Here is a 13,084-nt window from a genome sequence, read left to right as displayed (position 1 = left end):
ATAAATGTGAGGTTTCAGATTGCAACCAACCAAATACCCTTCAGGTCCCCCCTCCTTTTCTAAGTGTGTAGGAGACCCTACAGTGGCCACAAAACTCATGAAAAACAAACAATGCCCTCCCTAGAGCCAGTGTTTGGTTTGTCCATTTTGGGCTACTGTAGAAAGAGAGCTAAACCCAATTGCCAACCAATGAGAAATACACAAGCAAGATGGATTATTCTGCGCTATTGTGAAGTCAAGTAGCACAAGTTTTCTAGTGTTTCAGGTTTTAAGCGAGAGTGATGAAAGAAATTAAAATATTTTATGGAACCAAAGCTAACCCTCCAATGAGGCGAGACCTTTGCTTCCTATGAGGCATTGCAGTCATCAGTAGCTTTTTATCGCAGCTATGTGCCCTTTGCTGCTTCTCTCCTCGGTCAGCCAAAGAGTTTGGAGGCAAACCAAATGCGCAAAAATACCTGACTTTTTTTTTTTACTGAGATCTTCCAATTTAAGGTTTTTAAGTTGTCCATCTGCCAAGATAAAACAGAAATCTGTTAAATACAATAATTATGTTCAGGCAGATGGGCCTCCTGTAAAAAATGACCTATTCTGTTGCAAACATGAAGCTTGCATTCATCCCATCCAATAAATTACATTATGGAAAAAAACAAGTAGTTTTCCCAGTGAGCATCTGCACAAGACATGAAAAGCTAGCATAAGCCAGAGCACTTACATACACTACAGCTGACTGTCTGCAAAACATCAACCATTACAGACTGAACACCAGTAAAATGACCTGGAACACTTAAAAGAAGCCATAACTTCGATACCAGATATGGAAAAACCAACCAAACATCAGCAATATAATGTGATTACTGCTCTACTCGTAAACCAGCCTCTTAAAATACAGCTTACAACAGGATGATATCATAAGAGTGATGGTTAAACTTTGCCAGTATGGTGTGAAGAATGTAACCACAGGAAACATTATGATTCCTGACGTGGTCAGCCGTGGTCAAGGCTAAACAAGAAGCCAACACAACACTCTTCTGTAACTGAAACACATTGACTCACTGACTGGTGGCAGTCAGTCTCAAATGTGCAAAAGCTCTGGCAATCGCCAATGCAAGCCAACTATCCAAGCAGACACAGTGTCTACTGAAGGCAAGACAGCTAATTATCCATATTCCAAACATTACACAGTTATGGCAAGTCATTTGTGATTGAATTTTAATAACTTTACACTTCCTTATGTGATGATAATAATAAAAGGGAACAGTCAAATACATGACCTACATAATACATTTCAATACAAATATGCGAGCAGAGGTGACTCAACTTCTTGCCAATATTTGAAAGTGCACTTTGCAGTGTTGCTGTACTGGTTTGCATCATATTGCAAGGTGTATCAATGGCATATCAAATATTAAACACACCTTTTAATAGAACACACTACCACGAAGAAAACCCTAAAAATGTGCTAACAGCTACAGTAATATTTAAATAATAAAAGGGTTTTGCATTAATACTGTATCAAATGACTCTATAAACAATAAAAGGAGTTACTTGTCGTGATAAACTCAGTAAGTTTACACCCAACTCTGCATCTCCATAACTCTTGAGCCTTTTTTAACTCATATTGTTGTTGATGTTGTATAAACCACTGTATCAATAACTTCGAGAGGCAGTCAGTTGTTTTTAGCCAGCAAGCTTTTATACATCGCTGCCTGCCGAGCAGCAAACTGCAGACAGACAAAATTTGTCAATAGCTTGTGCAGAGAGTTGCCTTGAGTCCTCGTTATTTTTCTCAGGAGTTGGTGGAAACAAATTTTTCGGGTAAAATTACAGCAAATGTCAGAAACAAATCAAAATGCCAATGCTCCTCTGTGTCCACTGGATGAGAAAGAAAGGAATTGTTTGCCTATAACTTTGAGCTGGTGATTTGGTAGCAGACTCATGTTTGTTTCAGGATGTCTGACTCTGTCATGTCTGAAAAAGAACTGTTCCATGTCTACTCTGTAAATAATTGATTACATTAATGATAACAAATGTATAAAGTCACTAAATTATATCAGATAACGTGTCTTTCAGTTTGTTTCAGAGTTCGTCTGTCCTCTATCGGACATAGACTCATAATGAACCATTTATTAAGGTGTTATTTATTGTATTTATCTTTATGCTGGATTGTTGGATGACATGACTTGCAATAATAGCAACTGGTAACAGGAGAATATTCCGTATGTTTTAGCAACAAACCTTTTTGTATGTCTCTGTATCGTCATCAATAATGAAACGGCTTCTTAAATAGTTTTTCCTTTAAGTGGGACAAACCAGATTACCATTCAGCTGCATGTTACTGTGTAGAGAAGTGATCATTCCTCCCTGATGGAAGGATGGAGCTGATGAGGAGACTGAGATGTGTGTGCTGTCAGATTATTGATGAGGAAGACACACTGTGGCAGTGATTACTGTCATTGTGTACACATTTAGCCTTAGACAGTCAGTGCTGTCTGGTGCGGGTTAACCAATATCCATTACACATCCAGCAATGTGCTGCAGTTTTAATTTGCTAGACAGTCTCATGTAAGAGTTGATCTTAAACATGCCTTTTGTCTTAATGTTTAATAGTGAGACATTTATCCATTTCTAGATTGTTTCAAGCATTATACAACTATCAAAGCATTGTATTCTGCAACAGTATTATTGATTTGCAAGATGTTTCAATGCACCACAATATAATTAATTACATTAGGGTTAATTTCAGATCAGTGGAATGTAAGAAAATGCAAAACTGGGGCTATACTGAAAGGCAGCAGAAATTGCACCTCTCTTTACAGTTGATTTTCAGTTGGTTCCCATGGTTACGCAGGAGGAGCCTGATCTATTTTCAAGAGCTGGTAGCTGATGGTTCTCAATGAGCTGAACTGTAAGTGTGTGACAGGGGGTGTAGTACAAATGCAAATGTATCACAGATTTACTGTAAGAAGAAAATTGGAGCATGTGCTGCTGTGCCGGCTTAAAAAAACGGATTAGCTAGTTATCTACACTAAAGGTTGTTGTTATGTTTGGACAGAATTAATTTTTAATATGGAGCACCAGTATCCCAGAATTCCTGCTGAGGAATCATGCATGCTTTCCACTGAACCAGTGCAAACACAGACCAGCACAGAATATAAATTAGACGGGTTTCAACATTGTTTTATATTTAAAATATGAGCATGCAAACTACTCAAGGTCAGAGAGAAAATATCACACAATATTTCCAACTCTTTGTGTGTTTAGCAGTCACAATGACTTGTTATTGCTCTTAGAATAGCACATAGGAAAAGACAATCGCACACCAGGTCTGTATTTAAATATACCCAAAACCCTCTCGGTGTGGATGGTAATAATGTTCTGCAGGGACCAATTGTTCCCATCAGGGTGTCTCACAATCACCTTGAAAGCATGTTGGCTGACTTTGGTGGCCGAACACAGAGCAGGATGAGGCATATTTTAAAGAAAAAAACAAAACAACGGTTACGTAAAATGATTAGCATCTTTGGTGCCTTTGGTGTTCAAAAGCAGAGGCGTGTCCCACGCTTACCTCTCCCAAAAATGTTGACACACGAGTGGATGCAGCGAGGGACAGGGCAAAATACAGGGCAGATTTAAATGGATTTGCAGTGCTTGGATGTTACTGTGAGGAATGGACCCATTTGACATAATCCCTGTTTAAATCCTGACCTTATCAGGCTTCTGCTGTCTGATCATTTTCACCTCTCTCCAGTGGAAAAGCCAAACCTTTACATGCAGAGCTTTTTGTCCATGTGAATCATCGTTACTCCAACTTGGTCCGAATTAAAACTCGAAGTGGCCCAGTTCTTATTTCACACTTTTTCTTCAATGCTCTAATTTCTACTCTACTCTAAAATGAGTCTCATCTTTTTTCTTCTCCTTAATGCACATAGTAAGAACGTGACCTGGCATGCAGGGCCGAGCGAGCGCTCCAGAGGCTGAGCTTAAATCCCACTGCATGCGCAACAGCGATAAAGCTGCTGCACCACACTGGAGAACTGTCCTGGATTCTTTCTTTCTGCTTCTCTCTCTGAGTCTCACTGTCAGCTGTCAAATTCATGAGAGGGAATTAGATTAAGACATACTACGAATGTGAGTTGAGGGAAGCATGGGTGACGGCAAAGAGCGAGAAAATTGTAAGATGCCGCATTCCACATGTATGTCCTAAAGTATTTGTAGCATCTGTGCCTGCTGACATATTCTTCACAGGATTCAGACACTAAGGCGAGGGAGCATTTATTTTGAAGGAGAAAACCCCTGATGACTTCTCTCCTCAGAGGAAAGATTTCTCAGAGTTTTCACTCAGTCAGCAAAAAACGACTCTGACAATGTCATGGGCACTTTGAGAAATCCTTAAGGAGCAAGAAAAAGAAAAACTGTATCTGCAGAGACTGCTGATGAAAGATTTCTGATAGGTCTGCCAAGTTACATCAGATACCAGAACAAAAACAGAAATCCATGCTGTCGGCATGAGAAGTTTTCTTCATCAAAGTTTTTTGCCCAAGTGTTGAATGTAAAAATGCATGTATTCAGCTATTTATACATATCAAAATGCTGCTTAAAGCAGGACATGAATCAGCTTATTGTTTACTGTGACTAGAATGCAATGTGACAACAACTCCTAAGTGACCTTTTTCAAAGTCACAAGGTGGGAACCTAAAGGACAAACCAGATTCCATTCATCTGCAGCCACCGATTGGTTCATGTTGCCATGGTAGCAAGAGTTTCAAACCCTTAAACACTTACCCATTTGCCAGGTTGTCGTCGTCGTCATCCGGCAGACTCTTTCCAAGAAGGTCGCTGTCACTCAGGTAACCAGACTTGAGGTCCGTATCGTCAACGTCGAGCCCTTCGATGAGCTCGATGCGAGACGTGCTGGTGAGGCGGCTGGAGCAACGGGCCGGCATCGTGTGGGCCGTGTACTGGGAAGCACTCTTACTCCCCTGGTATCCACCACCCGTGGAGGATGGGGCGTCGCCGGCTTGGAGACGAGGGCTGGACTGGCCGTGGCGCCAGGAAAGAGGTGAGGAGCGGTTGGACAAGCTGGATATGCTGCGAGCGTTGGTCTCATCGCTATCATATCCTACGTTAGTGCTCTCCAGACAGCTAGGGAGACACATGGCGGGTGGAGGATAAGTTGACAGTATTGCCCCGAATGCCACAAAAAAAAAAAAAAAAAAAAAAAAATTATAAGATGAGACCAGAGAACCCAGCAAAACATTTTACTTTCTCTGTCAGAAGTCCTTCAAAGAAATCCTCAGTGACACTGAGTCACTGTTGACCCAGATACAGTAGTTGTGTCGTATCGTATTCGGGGACTATAGCTGGAAGTGTTGCCTCTCAGAAACAAAAGACAAAAAGAAGGATGACCTGATGTATCCGTGTTAACATTGCAGACAGTATTTCTCTCAGTATGTCCCTCCAAGCTGTATATTCACATACACCAAGGACTTTGCTTTTCACAACCACACACACAATGAAAAATACTGTTAAAAGTACCAGCACACTGCTTATCATTATTCTGTATAGAGTATGTTGTTGTGTGAAGTTTTCCTATTCTCCCCTGTAAGTGGGTCAGGGTTAGAAACGTCCACCGAATGGCTGGGAGCATCTTCTGTGTCTGCCGATTATATAACCAGATGTACCAAGTCACCCAAATAAATATTGCAATGCTTACGACCATGTGGGTATTTTTATCCATTGTTTATGGATAATTCGTCAATATGGGGGTTGAGACTTGTTGCTTTTGTGAATGACTGGTAGCTTGTTTAACAGACATTTGGAACCAGAAAGATATATAATAAAAAAAAAATGTATTATATCTTTAAATTGTACAACTATAATGATGAAAATTATAATATGTCTCTGCAAGATTCTATTGACATGGTCAGGCCAAAGTATGTGCAGTCATAAGATATTAAGTCATTCAAAATAATGGATCGAGTCAGCTGAAGGATGACATGTTCACTGCTAATGATGACAGGTCAGCCATTCATTCAATCAGTAAATGAATCAGTATCTTTGAATGAAAAATATTGTGTCTTTGAAAGCAGCCCTGAGAGCTACATATTCTAATACTTAATGATGTCTCCTATCATGTTTTATAATGGGTGGTGACAAGCAATTACATTAAAACCAGTCTTTTAAGCAGCCTTACTCATTTTCTGGCAGAAAAACATCAAAACAAGTGAAAACAAACACAGGCACAGTTATGCCAGCGCCTTCTCAAGTTATTATGCCTGACTTGTTTGCAAGCAACTGCCTAATTACACATTCAGAAGACAAAGAGCAACAACATCATTTACTCAAAGTTATATTTTTGGGCAGGAGAGAAACATAAGGCAAAAACTTTACCTATGTTTGACATTTTTGCCAATTCTTTCTTCACCCGCTACTCTGTAACTTTGTCTGCCAGTTGTGATTCTTGGTAGGTTTCTAATAATCGTTTTAATAAGTTCAGTTCTGCAGAGAACAGTTGTCTACAAGCAGTCATTGGAACATGCGGGTGTGTAAGACCAAAACAGTGTGCTAAAAGAGAATAAAAAGCTTTTCAGACTTCAATTTAATTTACCGTTATAGCAGCACATCCAGTCGGTTTCAAACTATACAGACAACTGATATGGTGTTAATATATATATATAAAAAAAAACATGTCAATGAAAGTGTAAAGAGCAAAACAGGTCCTGATGTTTTGTTTTTTGGATGTCACCTCCGAACTCGATCGTCCAAATGAAAAAGACTTGTTCTCCCCAGTATCATGTTACATTGTGCTCGTTGAAACAAATTAATGTCGGGCACTTTTTGCTTATGAGCCAAACACAGAGATTGCTGAAATGAAGTCATGAACATGAAACTATTTAGGAAGGATGCAAGCCAGATGTGCACCAGGCGGCAACTCGCCAAGCGTCCACGGCATGATTGTGTTATGTATCGATCCAGCAGGCTCTCACACTGCTTGTTCACATAAGAGCCTGTTTCCCTTCACTTTAAAATACATTCAGTGGATGTTTTTATCTCATTATTTTATGAACCAAACATGCGTCGTCTCATAGGGTGGTGTATGACGTTATCCAATTATAATTATGAGAAAATATATCATTACAAATTGAAGATGTTGTACTCACCTATGGCTCAGCTGGGAGCCCCGCAGACTCGACATTGTATCTTCCAGATTCTGACGGAGGTCAAGGACATTCTGCACAGTCCGCTTCCTCTGGGACTCGGGGTCTGTGGATCAGTCATGTAGAACAAAAAGGTTATAAAACATTGAGAGAGTAAGAATAAAACTCAGATACAAGGTTCTTTTATTGAGGCCTGTGTCTGTGTTTTAAAGTGATTCTGTCTGGACTGATGTGACAGGTGTCTTCCATGCAAGAACACATCCAACATATGTTCACATCATTAGGCAGACAAATTTCCCTCCATGGGCTGCCTCACCATGGTAACCTCCGCTCAACCCCCACCCCCCTGCACTGACGTGGTACGTCCTAAAAATGAAATACTGAGAGGTTGTCTGTAACTCAGATTGCCCACCAGGGGGAATCATGCCACACCAGGATCTCATTCAGATATTTTCTTTCTGGAGCTTTTGGTTTTCTGACCGACAGAGCTGTATCTCAGAGTCCTTCAGTTCAGGTCGTAAAGCTAACAAGGAGTTGAACTGCAGCCAGAAAGAACTCACTGCGGGTCAGTTTATTTGGATCAGGCTGCATGCAGTGTGAAATGTACAGTTAGTGGGTCATGACCATGTCAAATCAATATTACAATACAATTAGGGGTGTTGTTTTTTCAGCTGTAACAAAAGAGAGAAACCTCCATGTCTCTAAAAGAAGCTGCAGCGTTTAGGAAAAAGACAGATTAACATTCAGTGCATTAACCACAGTGGCTGGAGGAGAGGCGAGGATGTCAGGGGACCACACGTCAAATAATGTGCTGCTCTCATAAGGAGATGTTGAACTAATTCAGCAGGGTGTGAACTGTAGTAAGCATCAACATGATACGAAACATTTACATAGAGTTCACACATTTAAAACACATTTTCAATTATCCTTTCTGCAAGTGAGCAAAGCAGATATAATAAATCTAAATCTGCACTAAAACAGACGGCTTGTTTTTTATGGAACGTTTGATGCAGTTAGCTGCACCGAGTGAAAAACCACTGAACATTTGGAGACTCGTTTTTATCCTTCCTTTTCTTCAACTCTTCATCTGTTTATAGTCTTGTGGGCTGGCTCCATCAGTATTATCAAAATATACTAAGAAAGGCACAAGCTTCCTGTGCCTCCAACAGGTTTTAGTTTCAGAAAGAAGATATATTAACAAACCACATATTTGAAGGTTAATACAATTAAGTACTTAATGTGAGAAGGAACCGAGGAGTAAATCTTGAAGTCACATCGCATCCTCAAACCCAGCATACACTGATCACATTCTGTCATACTGATAATTCTCATTGAATTAATTCCTGGGAATATATTCAAAAAGGAATACAGGCACACACGTGAATCCGTTTTGAGTATGTACAGTATGCAACATGCTCTGTGATCCTGTTTAGTGGGTGACCATCCTTTGGCACTGTGCATTGCAGTAATGGCCACGATAGAGAAGGAAAACTCGGACAGAATACTGAAGCAGATCTGAATCAGGAACGTCCCATGAATGATGCAACAACCCAGGAAGTGCTCTACATCCACACAGTGCAGGCGCATGGCAAAAACTAATTCTAAAGTAGGCTATTGGGCCGGAGTATTTAACCCTCCAAATATTGTGTAGCCGACAAAAAAAAAGGACCCCCCCTTGTGGCACCAAGTCACTGAGACATTTCCATAAACAATGAAGATGATCAGAAGACGACCGGCAGCTTTTATCAGCCCCCACTTTTAAGTTTTAAACCTTTTTTATTGGGATAGATTTCACAAAGACACTGAAAAACCTGACAGCGAAAAAGAGAAGTTCCTTTGTGGCACAAAACAAGAAGATGATCTGTTTTTATGCTTCAATGTTTTCAGAGGTGATACAGAGAGCGATCAAATGTTGATGGGTAAATTATTTCTCTCTTCAACAATAGCTATCCACTGTGAGTGATGATACCTAAAAGAGGGAGAAGTGAAAGACCACTTTTTTGAACACATGCTTTTCTCTCAGTGAATGGCTGTCTCACGCTCACCATATAAAACCACCATTTTCAAGCAAATATGTACTTTCATTCTTGAGATCTTCTAATAACTTGTATCAGCAAAGTGTTAAACACCACAAAGATGGGTGACTTGAATATAAAGATACATACAGCCATTTCATCTCATCCTGTATTCCTCATTCCTACATATTTAAGAAGGAACTGAATGAAACAAGTCTTTTATTTACATATGTTAATTCTAAGAAACCCTAAGAAGACTGAGGTGCCAAACTAGCTCCTCCAAACAAACAACTTGAGAATTATATTTGTCTTTAAAATCTGAACTTATATAAGAGTTCACATCTCTGACCCTTGCGTGCCTCTGTAGCTTGAAATGATGCCAACCGTGACCGCTGCTTCCCCCATTTAGAGCAAACTACCTTTTCCACTGATGACTACAGGCCTCTGCTACGTTCGTGGAGATCTGGCATGACAGATCCAATGCAGTTCTGATGAAATGAGGTTTGCTCATCCCCTTGATGTCGACAATTTTTTTTTTTTTTTTTTAATACATATCATCAGCAATGCTGTCGGTTCTACTCTAATCTTCTGCTTTCTTATGAAGCTATTATTGTAATGGCATGGGATGTGTTTGTTCAATCTTTATTTTGGAAGTCATTTCAAGCAACTGATTTGGAGTTTGTCTTTTTTTCATTTATTACACAGCCGACAGTGCAAACACATTCACCTAATACCTACGCAAACAACCCACAAAATGAGCATGAAAATTTGTTTTTAATCCTAAAAAGAAGGTTTTTATATTTTTGTGTGCATACAAAGCCTAGTTTCAATGTCGCAGCGGTATGCGATGTCCCAGTGTTATCTGGTGCACAAACGCACATGGACAGTTTAATAAATGAGCCTTTTAATGAATTTGACCATTCTTGATGTATATTGGCAAATAAAGAGATCCTCTATGTTCAGAAATAAAAGAATCCTTTCAGGGAGCTCATAATGAGAAATTCTGTTGAGGCAGAATACAGCATTAAGCATTAACTAGGTCTCAACTGTAGTGCAGACTATTAATAAAAAGCTCTATTTACAGTAGCAAGCCTACCCACTGCACATGTACAGTAAGACAATGATAAAAGTTCTAGTCTAATATGCAGAAAAAATTATGTTGTCTTGAGCAATAAACATGAATTAACAAAATTTTTCTCAATTAGAAGTCAATAATTTGTGTAATTGTTAACCCTTTCTTTTCCATCACCATGTTTTGTTTCCAATTTTGGGGGTCTGATTTTCTTAAAGGAACACAAAGCACTTGACTTGTGTCAAAGTCCCCCGTGGGATTATAAACTTAAACGATGATGAATAATTCATTAAGATGATAAAACCCTCCTTTTCAAAAAATGACTTTCAATTGATTTTGAGACACTACGAAGGTCAATGCAAGGCAGAGAAGAGAAGCTGTGTCAGCCCGAGGGCATTGCGCTGAAAATTGTATGCAATCAGGTTAATAAAGCATATGTGGGTGTGGTGCAGAAATCAACAGAGCTCTTTGCAATTTTTGGTTCCACATTCAATCACGCAAAGGGGATACCAGTGTGGACGCTTCCATGTATTATATCCTGTATTTATAGTTGTTAACAGTCTGTACAGTGTGACTAACATGAGTGATACATATCTATATAGACTAATGAAGCATGGATAACACATCAAATGACCACAGATGTGCTCATTAAGATGCAACAGGAAACATGCTCTCATGATGATACTGACTGAGTGGAACATGAAATGCAAAATGGGATTTGAGACCAAGGAATATATGTTTTGAGAAATGTGCATTAAAAAGAACAGTGTCATCTGCAGAATAATCTTCCTCTCTAGTAACTTAAATAGCCCATCAATATTAAAGTCTAAAAGGTAAAATTATTAAGATACAAGATGTAAAATAACTTCTCCAGGACATGTGAGAGGAAAACTGGATTTGAAACTCAATGCATCTAAAAGTCTTCCAAAGACGATGATTTCTTCTTTCATGGAACTGCACATGATAATTCAATGCATTCTGTACCTGCAATTAAATATAAAAGACATACATGTACAAAAAGTCATCAGAGTCATAATTATTATTATATGATGATCAATATCCTCATTATTCTTTGACCCTTCCTATTACTAAACCTGACCTACACCGACAGAGAGAAAGCCATTCTCTTTTCCATTTGCAGCGTGGTAGTACACAGGGTGTAAACCATCTGCCAATGCTCTGCAGATGAATGGAGCTGGGAGGAGGCTAAATATGTGTTACTGTGCCTAAAAGGAACTCAATATGGCACGCTGTCATTCCCATTTCTGGGTTTTAGAAGCATACGTGGAGCGGCGGATGGAACCTTGAGTCCATCGGCACATGTTGCAGCAAATGAGAGATTTTAGAAAAGGAGATCAATCTGCTGGTAGTAATCCACAATCCACAAACTCCTCCCTCCACCCTCCAGGCCTCATCAACCGGCAATGTTATGATAACAAGCAAGCATATTTCACATAAATAATGCCACCAAGCGTCGGACACCTGAGCAACATGCTGGAGGAATTAGAACAATGGAGCATCCTGGTATTCAACTAAGCTTCATGTAAAAATGCTAAGCTGGGGAAGCATTCAATAAAATGATAATAGCAGCATGCTTCGCAAGCACGCGGAAGTCTTCATGTTTTTTTTTTCCTCAGTTGATGAGCTGTGAAAAATCCATTTAGGGGGAATGTGGATCTGCAGCAGCAAGCAGGTGCCGTGTGGCGGCTGTATCAAAGGGGGCGTGCTGCCGGCTTTCAATATTGTATTGTAGCATGACACCCAAACATACTGTAGGGGTCCCAGGCATGGTGGAGGCATCAAGACTGCTCTGCTGTACTCACCTAACATCTGACTGAAGAGCAGTTGCTCCAGGTCGCCCAATACGGTCACTACCAACTCTGGATCCACCTTCAGGAAGGGCTTGTCTCCCCCTTCTTCTCCCTGGCCTTTAGAACCAGACTCCCCTCCGGCTCCGGCTCCATTTTTCTTTGCATTGGCCTTCGCCTTGCTGGAGAGGATCTCGTCATCTGACTTTCCATCCTCAGGTGCCTTGCTCAGAGGCTTCACCTCAGCGTAAGGACCACGAGGTATGCGGCTCTGCTTGCTGAGGGCCGAGGGAGCAGCGAGAGGGCTGAAGGGCTTGGGTTTGCCCTGGAACAGTGAGTGTTCAGATTTGGAAAGGTTTCGAGAGAGCGGTGCACCCCCTCCGGCACCGTTGCCACCCCCTGCTGTCTTTGGCTTGCCCGTCTTTGTCAGCCCCGCTCCCGGCTTGGCCATGTCATCACACCACTTCGGCTCATAAAGGTGCAACTTCTTCTCAGCGTCAGTGAGTACAGCCAAGTTCGTCATAGACCTCTGCTTGCGGAGGCTGGAGGACACCGGTAGTCTGCCCTCAGAGCTACCCGCCCGGTAAACCTTTAGTTCACCCCGCTGTGTGCTCTGGGGCACTCCAGACTTGGCCCTCTTCGCTGCCATACCAACTCCTTTGCCATCTGCTTGGCCGTATGCCTTTGTGCTATCCGTCCTTTCCATCTTCAAATCTCCTTCTCTGCCTTTCACACTATTTCCAAGCATGCCTCCTGCATGAGACCATATTAAAAAGCATCAGGAGAGAGAAAACAGGCTTCTTTACTCAAACCCTTCTCCTTGTGCAAAAATCCTACGTTAAAATGCTTCCTCAAAGGCAATCCTGCAAGCTTCTCCTTCTTCCCTCCGTCTCTTTCTTCCCGACAGGCTGCTGCAGCTGCAGCTGTTGCAGTGCTGCCCAGGCGCTCCCCTTTCTGTCCTTCCCTTCCGTGCTCCTTTCCTCCGTTTTTTCCACACTCCTCCCTTCAAGCACACCCTCCTGCCGCTGA

At 40.9% G+C, this 13,084-nt stretch overlaps 1 protein-coding gene across 7 annotated transcripts in view; it reads right to left on the bottom strand.

Annotated features, from left to right (window-relative positions):
- Positions 1–13,084, bottom strand: part of nav1b (neuron navigator 1b) — a 65,636-nt gene that overhangs the window by 32,093 nt on the left and 20,459 nt on the right. For 5 of the 7 annotated variants that reach the window (XM_069691124.1, XM_069691125.1, XM_069691126.1 and 2 more), the window contains exons 4-5: positions 7,164–7,266; positions 4,786–5,145 (exon numbers count right to left, since the gene is read on the bottom strand). In XM_069691124.1, the coding sequence (XP_069547225.1) occupies positions 4,786–5,145; positions 7,164–7,266 (463 nt within the window). Of the gene's footprint in view, positions 1–4,785; positions 5,146–7,163; positions 7,267–12,070; positions 13,076–13,084 lie in introns of those variants that run through there. The other 2 variants (XM_069691131.1, XM_069691130.1) reach the window with 1 other exon arrangement.

The sequence above is a fragment of the Brachyistius frenatus genome, unplaced genomic scaffold (assembly GCF_029030835.1).
Source record: "Brachyistius frenatus isolate BFR_SWC_R1_liver_20210118 unplaced genomic scaffold, ASM2903083v1 Contig_10, whole genome shotgun sequence".
NCBI classification, from domain to species: domain Eukaryota; kingdom Metazoa; phylum Chordata; class Actinopteri; family Embiotocidae; genus Brachyistius; species Brachyistius frenatus.
This window is presented reverse-complemented; position numbering and strand designations above follow the sequence as displayed.